The sequence below is a fragment of the Sceloporus undulatus genome, chromosome 1, assembly GCF_019175285.1.
Source record: "Sceloporus undulatus isolate JIND9_A2432 ecotype Alabama chromosome 1, SceUnd_v1.1, whole genome shotgun sequence".
In the NCBI taxonomy this organism is placed as follows: Eukaryota; Metazoa; Chordata; class Lepidosauria; order Squamata; family Phrynosomatidae; genus Sceloporus; species Sceloporus undulatus.
In genome coordinates, this window is record NC_056522.1 from 358,894,277 (window position 1) to 358,907,020 (window position 12,744).

The following is a 12,744-nucleotide window of genomic DNA, read 5'->3' on the forward strand; positions in this document are numbered from 1 at the left end:
CATTTAATTGTCTTTTCAATTTTTTGTTATCATTTTTTTCATCTGTTTAATGATTAGCTTGTTTAAAACACATCCATTTGTGATTTTCTGTTCAATTGTTTCACTGCTCACATAATGAAATGATAGTGTGGTTTGATTTTCTTCTCTCTTTCTTCTTAAGTTTTTTTCAGAGCATAGAAAATCCAATTTTTGGGATTATACCTCCTGAAATCTCCCAGCTACCATAGTCCAAAAAGGTAAGTTTTGCAACCAGTGTTCTGTACCCTCCCTTGGTTATGGTCAAGCTTAGGTCAGCAATGACCTTCTTAGCAACCACTATTTCATGATGTCATAATGCCTTGCATGCATATTTTGTTATTCCAATGATAAAGTGAAAATGGGGTATGGAGAGAATAGCATCTGCCAGAAAATAAATTAATTAACGATGAGCCCAATTTTTTTTTAAAAAAAACAGAATGGTCCAGAACAAGGCAAAATAAATAAACAATTAAAAAAAAAACAATTGAAAGAGAAAAATCTTTGCCACCAAAGGAAGGTAAGCCCTTTTCTTAAACAAATGGCATACAAGTATGAATAGGATAAGACAAAAGAGATCCATCTGTACACATTTGTCACTGATTTCTTATTCATGGGATTTGTTTAGTAAAGAATGACAACTAAAAAGGCCTCACTTTACATTCTTCACAAAATGGATGCTTAACTCTGCCAAAATGGAAGTTTGCATCTAAAGTTTGGTGAAAAGGGATGTGCTTCCAGGATAAATATAGAAATGAATGAATGTTTCTGCACAGAAAGCAGTGCATTTTATGTAGAAATACCAGAGGGTTTTTTGTGCAAAAAGTGATTTTGGTTTTTTGCACAAAACCATGTGCTTTATTATAAACCCATTTTTTCATAAGATGCAAAAAAAAAAAAAGCATTAAAATATATAAAATTCTCAAAAATTCACCCTGGGGGGAAGATGACTTTTGAAGTTCTTTACTCTCTGCAGGAGAATGAAACAGTCAAAGATTTACACCCCTGTTCCCTTCTTCTACAACACAGGGGAATCTTTGGCTCTTTGTGATGCTGATAAACTACTGATCCCATTACCTTATTTTTGGCCAGACCAGCTAAGGTAGATGGGAACTGAAGTTCAACACCACAGGATCCCTAGTACTGTGCTACATCATGAGAGAGTAATCTAAAGTTCAAGCATGGTCATAAGATGGTGGCCTCTTCTGTGCAAGGTGACCTCTAATCACTGCAAAGGTGGACAAGGTACCTCAAAGCATAAGAGGTTAAAGAAAAATGTAGGATATTATAAAACAAAAGCTAAAAACACTCATATAAAAATTCATTTTATATGGTTTACTTTCAGCCTTATTACACATACTGTATTTTATTATATAGTCAACTGTATTTTTCAAAAGAAGAAACTATCTTTGTTAAACTGCCTTGTTGGCTTGCAATATACTTAGAGAACTCTGGGCAAGACAAACTCTGGGCAAAATGCTTTACTAGCAACAAACCCTTGACTAAATCTACATTTAAATTATTCTTTTCATTTGTCCACTGTGTTGAGATTAAGGAACAAACCCTTTCAACATTTGCAGTGTGTCCTCAAGCAGCCCATTGCTTAACACATTTGCTGTCATTTCCCGCTCTTTGAAACAAAATACACCCCAAGCTCAGGGAACAAATCTTACTGCTTCTGCTCCTAGAAAAAAATAACTTTAGAAGGATCCAGCCTATCCCCTTATTTGCACTGGGGACAGGCTGCCAGGCAGATGCATTTGTCAAAGCAAAACAGCAAATGTGGTGTTACTCAATGTGCTTCTTAGTCATACTCAAATGGAGGACATTTTGGATTTCCTCCTGGACAGAGGTTGAAATGTAAGACACATTCTGGAAAAAGAGAACATCTGGTCATCCTGATCGTGTGCTCATCCCAGCATAAGGAACCTACAAGTTGTGGTTTGCTAAACACAAAGAACACACTTACCTTCATAGCGTGCACCACTGCCTCTGGTTTCTGGCTTATGGGAACATATCCCACTGCTGGAGAAGCAGTGAGATCAGCAGCCATACGAAGTGGCCCCTATAAAGGAAGAACAGGGAAAGCAAAGACTTTAATTTGTTTGTGCAAATGTATTCCACTCTGAGACATGCACAGTGTCTATCTGGCCATGTTCCATTCCACGTTAGTAGTTCTTTCTTGTTTCAAGGACTTCCTGTGTGACAGAGACTGAAGGCTCTTTCATACTAAAAATTTATAGCACTAGAATTCCATTTAATTGCCCTGGCTACAACCTATGGATCCCTGGGATATTCTAGTTTAGGCAGACCCTGGGCAAGTCACACTTTCTCAGCAAAACCTGTATGAAGAAATTTGCCAAGAAAACTATAAATTGGAAACCACTTGAAGGCACACTGGATTAAGAAAAATAACATTTTAGCTTAACACAAGATATGTGTAGGAGGATACTTTTTTTTTAAAGAGAAATTCCTGAAGATTTTGAGAAGGGTGATGCTGGATGTACTGAATCCAGAGTCCCTGACAACAAGAAGGTGCTGCTGATCAATAGAAAGTCTGGTTTGGAGACTGTGATTCAATTTGTTCTAGAAGGGGTTAACCACATATTTATAGTCCAGGAATATTCCTTGATTGAGCTATTCCTTGACACCCAAATGGTAGGAATAGCAAGAAGAGCTTTTGCATAATGGCACTTAGCTGGTGCACAGGAACCATTCCTAGGTCACTAACAGTCATCCATGCTTTACTTGTGTTATCTTGCCTACTGCATTCTGCTTTATGAAGAATTTCTTGGAAATTCAGTACTTAAGCTGCTCACTGGTACCTAATACAGTATTGTGATCATATGAAAGACCTGCACTGGATTTTAGTTGCTTTCTGGACTCAATCCAAGGTGTTGCTTTAATCTTTAAAGCCCCACATGGTTTTAACAAAAAGACTACAAAAGATTGGAAAGAGAAACAGCACAATCGGAGCATATCAACAGACTGCAGTCCATCAGCAGTGGGTTGAACAGAGACAATGGTTTCCTGACACACTATATACATTATAACACTAGCTAGCCTAACCCCCAAGCCTCATGCAGGCTCTCTTGGCCAGTACATTATATCTTCTTTTTGGCTCCCACACTACATCCCAATACTCATTGATATGGTCATCTACTAACCTTGGCTTTAAGCAACATCTTTGCCTTGTTCCCCAATGACCATCATTACAATTCAGCTTGTCATCTCATCTCCACACTCACAAAGTTTTGCATTCCCATGGATATTCTCACACAGAGTCTGCTATAAAGGTCTATCCCTCGGCTTTCCACTCCACCAAATGCATCTGAGGAAGTAGGCTCAAGTCTACAAAAGCTCATGCTACCAAATTCTATTTTTCAGTTAGCCTGAAAGATGCTGCAAGATCTCTGATTTGCATACTGATTTTCTAGACTAATATAGCTATGTCTTTGATTTTTACATGGCTTGAGATTTGACTAAGAAATTGCCTAGCTCTGTATGAATCTGTTTGGATATTAAAGTCTTCTGGGGAGGCTCTCTTGAGAGCACTGTCATCTGTACAGGGATGTTGGGTGGTTTTCTCCTCAATTGCTGCCTTACTGGGGAACATCCTCCTCACAGTGCTGCAATAAATTCCCCCTCTTGCTGCTTTGAGGGAAAATGCATCTCTTCAAACTGGCCTTTTGAGTACTGATTCTTGTAATTATCTTAACGGCTTTAGTTACTACAAGGATTTTAATGGCTTCATTGCCTAATTTTTCTAACTTGGTTTTTGTATGTTTTAACTTGTTTTTCATGATTTTTGTTATGTTCTCTGAGTGCTTGTTTTTTAAGCATAAAGGTGGGATAAAAATGTCAATAAATATATGGGAGTTATACTTCAGTGGGTTGGGAGTTATAGTCCAATATAACTGGGGGGCATCAGGGTGAAAAGAGCAGCTGACAACTCTTTTCAAAAGGGAAAAGCCACATCCAAAGGAACAAATCAGGATGGGAGAAGAAGGAAGGAGAAAGGAGAACACATAATCCTTTCCTTCCCAAACATCGCCACTCATTGTTCTCTCCCAGACTAAAGCTCCTCTGTTGCTTCTCTGATCTCAGGCTCCCAGCAGATTTCATAGAATCAAAGGTTCATAGAGTTGGAAGGGGCCACATGGGCCACCTAGTCTAAACCCCTGCCATGCATACTGTATATATTCGTCTATAAATTGAGAAATTTATGCCCAAGAACTGACCCCAAAAACTTGGGTCAATTTATATACAGGTCAATATGGTTATGCCAATGATGGCAACTCATTCAGTGACAAACACACACACACCTTCCTTCCCACTTTCCCTTCATGTCTGGAAATGGGCTGCTGGAAGCACAGGAGGTGCAGGGTGATTTTTATTTCTATGGGAGCAACAGCTGAGCCAGTCACAAACACACATACACCTTCCTCCCCACTTTCCCTCCCTGCCTGGGAATCCATAACTTTGGCCCCAAAACTTGCCCTTGACTTATACATGAGATCAACCTATAGTCAAGTCTTTACGGCAACTAAAGCACCTGTGAAAGATACCCATCCAACCTCTGTTTAAAGCCCTCCAACGAGGGAGAGGCAACCACCCTCTGAGGCAATTTATTCCACAGCTGAACAGCTTTTTACAATAATTTTTTTTTCTAATATTTAGATAGAATCTCTTTTCTTGTATTTTTAATCCATTGGTTGGTGTTCTAGATTCTGGGGCAGTGAAAAACAAACTGGCTCCATCATCTACATAGCTTCCCTCCAGATATTTAAAGGTAGCTATCATGTCACCTCTCTATCCTCACTGCTCCAAGCTAAACAAACCTAGCTCCCTAAGTTGTTCCTCATACGGCTTGGTTTCCACCTTTTATCATTTCAAAGTGGCCAATTAACATAAGCTTTTTTAAAAAGCACCCATGTACCTTTGTCCTCAGTGAAATGAAAACATTTGTTTAGGCATACCAAAAGCATTTTTTTAACTCTAGTGACCAATTTAACCTTTGAAATCACTTGTACTGCCACAACCTTTACTAGAAAGTGATAGACTTACTAGCAGGGGGGAGAGGGAGAAAATAGTTGGCACCCATTTTATTTGGTTGCATGGTGACACTCTTCAAAGAGCGCCAAGTACCCTTCAAGGAAGGTTGTGAACCCAAGGTAAGTAGATATACAGAATGGCAGTGCAAGAGGACTCAGTTCCAAAATGTTTCATTTAGTTCTTTGGTGTTTGGCATTCTGTTGAAAGACAGAACTGCCACTTTCATACCAAGGAACATGAGTACCCAACCACTCCAGCATGCACCTTTGATATGTGTGATCCCTTTTAAGGTCTCTCCTAAACAAGGTGAGATACAATGTCCTTATTCAGAGAGATGGCCCCTTTCTGCCTCTCTGATTTGTGCATTTGCTCTGTACCATTCAAAGAAATTAACAATGGATTCATTGAAATAACTCACTATTTTGCCTTTGCACTCTTGGGCAAAACAAAGAGAGATCTTTCTGTTGGGCTAAGAAAGCAAATTCAGATGACAGAGTGGTATGAACCATTAATCCAGGTAATGCACTGGCTATTCAAAGCACATAGGTGCTCATTACTTTCTTTCACCAACACCAGTGATTATGATAAACATGATGATATCCCTTTATCTTCGTACTTCAGACTTAGAGATATTAGAAGAATGAAAGGGGTTCTCATTTTCAAGATTTTGCTGCTCTTAACCTATTCCTTATGACTCTTATTCATCTTCCTTTCTCAGTTTACGAACCTTCAGATTAGAAAATATTGTTTGAACAGGACATTATAGTTCCTCAAATAAGCTGTTTTAAAGTTTGTGGTCATGCAGAGTTTACCTTTCCCATTTCAAAGGACAAAACCTCTCCATAACAAATTGTGGAACTGTGGTTTGTTTAAAGTGTGTTATATGAGTACATAGTTTACAACTCCTAAATTCTCTAGCTAATGGGGCCACCATATAGTACATACTACTCTGGCCAAGAAATCTGGGAAATTTTAAGAGTTGTAGTCTATAAAAAGTTACTGTCCAAAGCTGTGCAATTTAAGGGAAAGTCAAGATACTGTATAATGAAAGGTTATGGTTTATAAAAACTGGAAGTGCCTAACCTCCTCCTCCAAAAAAGAGAAGGCAAAGGAAACATAAAGTTGGATCTGGCCATGGTGGCCAAACCCCCGTTTGGATTGCTGTAATGAGCTCTATGTGGACTTGCCTTTGAAAAGTGCTCAGAAACCTTTGTTGGCCCAAAGAGCTGCAGCCAAGTTGTTAAATGGCTACAGGGAGTACACAACTCCCTGGTTGCAACCACTCCATTGGATGCCATTCCATTTCTGGGTACAATTAAAAGTGCTGTTTTTGACCTATAAATCCCTATATGGTGTAGGACCATGTTTATCCCTTTATGAGCCCATTCAAACTCTAAAATCATCCAGAGAGGCTCTTCTCTCTGTGCCACCAACGTCTAAGGATTATGTTGTGGGGACAAGAGAAAGGGCTTTCTTGGTGGCTGCTCCCAGACTTTGAAACTCCCTCCCCAGAGAGGCCAGGATGGTCCCGTCCCTGCTCTCCTTTCAGCAGCAAGTAATAACATTTTTTGTACTGTCTGGCTTTTTCATACTGACAAGGGTTGGGCTTTTAAATGCTGTACAATTCAGATTTTAAAGTTGTGTTTATAGTTTTTAAAATACATTCATTTTTAATATTTTTAATTTTACAAAATGTTCAGTTGTTTTTTAAACTTTATATTTATACTTTCTAATGCTTTTGAATTGTTTTAAACTTGTTGTGAGCTGCCTTGAGTCTCTATATCCTGAGACAGGTGAGATATAAATAAAATGAAGAACTAGGATAGTATGATAACTATGTTATCACGAAATGAAGATGTCACCTTACGCCTTCCACTATCTCTTTTCTGTCATACACTTTCAGGCTGTCAGTGAGTTAAAAACAACAGCACCAAAGAATGTGCTGAGGACTTTTCCAACAGCAAACAGTGATATACTGCCAATTAATTAAAAGTTCTTGTACAACACAGACAGCCTGATAAATTCCTTGGTGGCACTACTTAACAATCCTTCTCCTTGGCAATTGGAGCAGCTGCATCAGAGTGGTTTTTAATTCAGAACATGTTCAAAGAACCAATCAGTATGGGAAAAGAATATGATGATCCACAAACAAGAAACCAAAAAATCTTGAACACCCCCAGTACAGTATTTAAGAATCAATGGCCTAAAGCATTATTGGATGTGTGAGGCTACAGAAAGGTCTTACACAATAATAAAACATAAGATTAAGATGTACTTGAGGATTTTTATTTAATAAATTAAGCACATTTCACAAATTAGTTTGAGACAGAAATCCCAAATCCAGAATCATCTAAGCCATAGTATTTCTGGTTTCTATGTAGGGGTATGAAAGCTGGACAGTGAAGAAAGCAAATACAATTCTCTAGTATTGAGCCAGGGCAGTTAAAATAGTCTCAAACTGGATCCTGCAGCGTGTTTTGGACTCAAGAGAACTAAATTCAGGCTTTGGATACATAATGAAATGACATGACTTACTGGAAAATAAACTATAATACTATGAAAGTGGAAGGTAGCAGGAAAAGAGGAAGACCACACTGCAGTGGATTGATTTCAATCAAGGAATCCAACAGGGGAGTTTGCAAGACATCAGCAGGGATGTTGATGACAGAGTGACCTGGGCTGCATCTGCCTTGAAGAAGTAATCCAGTTTAACTATCATGGCTCCATGCTATGGAATCTGGGAACTCTAGTTTGTTGTGGCACCACAGCTCTCTGACAGAGAAACTACAATCCCAAGAATTCCACTAAATTGTGCCCTCACAGTTAAAGTGGTGTCAAACTGCATTATTTCTGCAGTGTGGATGCAGCCTTGAAGGTATTTCCTTCAAAGAGGCACCATAAGGTGAAGTTGACGTTATAGCAAATCACAACCACAACACCTCACCTATGGTCATAAATGAAGCTGCATTTCATAAATTAAGCAATTTTATGAAGTAGATATAATTTATATATGGTATAATTGTATGAACACATTGAGATCAGTAATACTGCATCTTCTAATAGAAAATACAGCTATCCTTGCAAGAGTGATATTTCCCACCATCATCAAACTACGAGACCATACTTCGGTCTCCTAGGTCTAGTGAAAACACAGAACTAGTGATTTACTAAGCAATCGGGCTTAGAAGGACTGCAAGAGCCAATGGGGTTACTGTATCCTTTTTCTTATCCAAGAAAATATCCTTCCTTGGTGGGCATATTTACAGTTCATTGGTGCATCAGCACTAACCATCATCAAAAATTACCAGTACGTATTATATTTGGAATTTAACTGGGCTAGACATTGGTTTGCAAATCATAAAACTAACTCTGGTTCCCAACAACCCAAGTTACAGTTTAATGCTACAGTTCTGGCATTAGGTCTAACATTATTAGATTTCTAGCATTATTACTTTCAAAAGGAGCTCTCCAAGGCGTTGAACCTATATTGGGACTAAAGTTCTGCATCTTGGACTATTTCCTTTAAATTCTGGAATAAAGCCCAGAGCAGATTTGTCAAAGCACTGAAATGGAAGCTTTTGGCTGCCCCAATCAGAAACTTTGCAGGCATTTTCTTCTGTTGCTGTGATAGCCATATGTTACGATGTCTCCTTTGACTTATGGAGACACCGTGAATGAGAGACCTCCAAGTCACCATGTTATCAACAGCCTTGTTCTGGTCCTGCAGACTCAAGAGCTTTGGCTTCTTTGACTGAGTCTATCAATCTAGAATTTAGTCTTTCTCTTTTCCTACTGCCTTCTTCCTTACCAAACATTATTGTCTTTTCTAGTAACTCATGTTTTCTCATGATATGTCCAAAGTACAACACTCTCAGTTTAGTCATCTTGGCTTCTAGGGAGAATTCAGCCTTGATTTGCTCTAATACTCATTCACTGATATTCATACTCAGTCATACTAGATTGCAAAGGAAGCATCTTTTTTGTCTTGCAAATGAATGTTAAATTTCCTGGACTTTGAGAATCTCCCAGCAGCTACATGGCCAGAAAGAGGAGGTGCAGGCCTGCAAGTAATACCCTCCAGTCCATACCATTTGAGCTGACAACAGAAACAGCAAAATGCAAGCCTGTGGTTAACATCTTCAATTTTTTTTCTCCTCTATGGTTTTTCACACCTTGCCTGAAGAAGAAGCCAGTGGAACTTCGAAAGATTGCAACATGTATATTGTGCATTTTGCTTGGCTCAATAAAGGTTTGGTGGATTTTTTATTGGATTTGCTATATGGCCAACACAGCTGCCTCTGACTGCACTCATTCATTAGTCTTTTGGGCAAATGTATGTCTCTCAAACCAAGTACAGTAGTTACAAATGTAATACAACAAGCCAAATATGAAAGAAAGGAAGAGTGAAGAAACATAGGGCTATCTAAAGAGTAGGAAAACACTGCTGAACAATTTTTCCTTAATTTCTCAGGGGATCTGGAGTAAAAGCAGCTCTTAGTCCTAAATATGATTTCCAGTTCCCTATTTATCCTCAGTTTCTTTTATAATATTTATTCATCTTCTTGCTTCAGACTTGCTGATTATTTCTAAATCTACTACTCTGTGCATTAATAGTACTCTGAACATAGTAATTAATTTCAAAACAAGAATGAAAGCTTTCCTAATGGTTTTACTTGAGTAGTTGTAATTGCTGTCTCATGAGACTCCAGGAGATAAACAGAAATGCATCCATTTGTTTTAGTGGAGCTGCATGTGGTTTTAAAAAGAAAAAAGAAAAGTGGCTGACATTTAGTTAGTTAAGTTGGGAGTGACATTTATTTGTGTAAATCATGTGTTATGAATAATTGCAATACCTAAAAATAAACAAGTCAAGGATATATTTTACCTATTTCTTAACATTCATTTTGGCTTAAGAAATATTTCTAAAAAAAATATCAGTCTGTATTTTGCTGTACTGTAGCTGCCTTAACCATCTTTTTTTTTTGGTGGGAAGATGTATGTGTGTATTTATGTATGTATGCATAAATACATTAAATCCTAGATCTCTTTCATAATACACAATTATATCACTTTGATGCCACTTTAATTTCCATGGCTTCATCCTATGGAATGCTGGGATTTGTAGTTTGAGTGAGAGACTTAGAATTCTCTGGTACAGAATTCTAAATATCTCACAAAACTACAAGTTATAGGATTTTGGAGGATGGAGCCAAGGCAGTTACAGTGGCATCAAATGCCGTAATGGTGCTTAGTGTCATTCTTGCAACTGATTTAAATGATGGTGTGAAAAAATATACATCTTCTGGCAACGTACATGGAGAAGCATATGGTCAGGATGGGAAAACAAAGCTTTTTAAAGAACTTAATTAAGGCTTAAGCAGATGGAGATGGTGGGAGGAAAGGGTGTACTTTACCACAATGTCATAGCAATGTGTTACAAGCAACAACATTACACCCAGAGCTTCGAAGAGTTACCGTATATACTCGACTATAAGTCGACCTCATGTAAAAATCGAGGGTAAGTTTTGGGACCAAAATTATGGATTTTGCTATGAGCCATGGATAAGTCAAGGGTAAAATCTAGGGGCATATAACAAAGGATCTAAAGGATGAAGCAAAGCAAAACAATGTCAAAGAACTTACAAAATTCCAGTAGACATAACTCTTTGTGCTTACTCTTAAGTCTGGATGGATGAGAGAGTAGAGGGGTTAGTGCTTCCAGGGCAGATTATACTCTTGCTTTTCAACAGGGATGGCTCCTTCATTTAAATAAGAGTTAAGATACAGTACTTACATTGACCCATTGGATAAGTCGACTCAGGTTTTTTGGATCAATTTCTGACCTACATTTCTAGACCTATACATGAGTATATGCAGTAGTCTTTTGAACTATAGCTCCCAGAATCCTCCAGTCAGTGGTAGTATATGCTTACAAAGGATTACTTTTTTCAGTTGTGGTGACAGGGTGCATTCTCAGAGGGGAACAGCAAACATGTTAGGCAATGGGCTTGAGGTGGGTCTTGAGGTCTGTTTGGCAGTCTGTCCCTGCTGCACAAAGTTTCTAAAAGCTTTAGAAAGATCCTTCCACCTCAATTCCATCACCTAACACATCTGCAGTTCCCCTTCAAAAAAAAGGACCCTGTCCTCTGGGATGAGTCTTGCCTACTGCTCCAAGTGCATGTCACCAACTAGTTGGTTGCTAATTATATAAAAGTTTCAAATGAGTCACAACATCATTTTAATAATTGGCAGAGCAAATCCAAAGTAAGGTATTTAATAACTGACCTTCCAGTTCCAATTTTGAAGTCCTACATCCAATGGGTTTTTCTTTGTGGTTTTTTGGGCTATGTGGCCAGTTCTAGAGATTTCTTCCTGACGTTTTCATCAATCTGTGGCTTGCATTTCAGAGAATGCTGCCTGGGAAAAGTCCTGTGTGTTGTGTGTTGTGTGGGGAGAGAGATGAGAGAGAGCCTGGGAATTGTTTCATGTGTATTTTTTGTTGTGGTTTTGCATTGTGGTATTTTTTGTTGTCCGTAATGCATGCCTCCAATGCCAATCACTCCAGCATTCCAGGCTCACACAGTATTATGTTGAATGTGTGTGTGTGTGTGTATGTAGAGGTCATTCAACAAGTACTTAGCATCACCGTTGATGGCGCTTGCTATTACAAAAGAGTTTTATCATTGTGCTACATTCTTTAGAAGCCTACTGTCAAGTTCAGTCAATTCCTTCATTTGTTTTTTTTGTTTTGATAGCCTTTGGAACGAGCGTTGTCGTCAGTTTTAAACATGGAAAAGGCAATATCGTTCGGTGTTCGATTCTTGTTTTGGAGGGAAAACGCGCATCAAAAAAAGCGCTGGTGCTGTGTATGGTGACTTTCTCCTTCGATGTGACCGTCAGAATTGGTTTCAACGAGTTTGTTCATTGGCCGCACGTCGGTTTTGAGAGCCATCCCAGGTGCCTCAAAAAAGGCTACTATGGAGAACGTAAAAAAATCCATATTCGTGTTGGCAGACGCCGATTTGAAGTTTCCGAGATAGCTGGATGTAGGCATTCACAGAAGGAACAGTGCTATATTTACACGAGAACTGGGATGAGAAAGCTTCGTCACGTATGGGTTTGTTCACCACGACAATGCCGGCTCCACACCTCCGCAGTCATGGCCAAATTGGTCAATGGCCACGAATGCTTGCCCCATCCACATATTCCCCAGATTGGCCCTTTGACTTTTTTGTTTCCAAACCTGAAAAGTCACTCGTCGGATAGTTTGGGTCGAATGGGGGTTTCATGCCGCCACGGAGACCATTTGCAACCGGAAAACGTTATTTTCAGATGGTTGAAAAAGTTGGGCACGGGGCCAGTGATTGAGCTAAAGGAGGCTTGTTGAAAATACATCGACACGTTTCCAAATTTTCATTTTTCTTTTGTAGGCTAATATATTTTATGAATGACCTCGTTGTTGTATTGTATACCCTCTTTCAGGCAAGCATTCTCTGAGATGCCGCCACAGACGCTGGCAAACATCAGGAGAAAATCTTCTGAACTGGCCACACAGCCCGAAAACCCACAAAAACTATGGTGCGGCTGAACCTTCGACTTCTACATCATGCTAGAATTTTGTCTCATGGGGATTTCCTGGAACAAAAAACTGTAGTGTTACTAATGGCCACTCTA

General features: G+C 38.9%; 1 protein-coding gene across 4 annotated transcripts in view; it reads right to left on the reverse strand.

Annotated features, from left to right (window-relative positions):
- The window catches only part of CCDC85C (coiled-coil domain containing 85C), a 249,515-nt gene that overhangs the window by 34,739 nt on the left and 202,032 nt on the right, over window positions 1-12,744 (reverse strand). For all 4 annotated transcript variants that reach the window (XM_042463922.1, XM_042463913.1, XM_042463893.1 and 1 more), the window contains one exon: window positions 1,985-2,080. In XM_042463922.1, coding sequence (XP_042319856.1) covers window positions 1,985-2,080 — 96 coding nt within the window. The remainder of the gene's footprint in view (window positions 1-1,984; window positions 2,081-12,744) is intronic.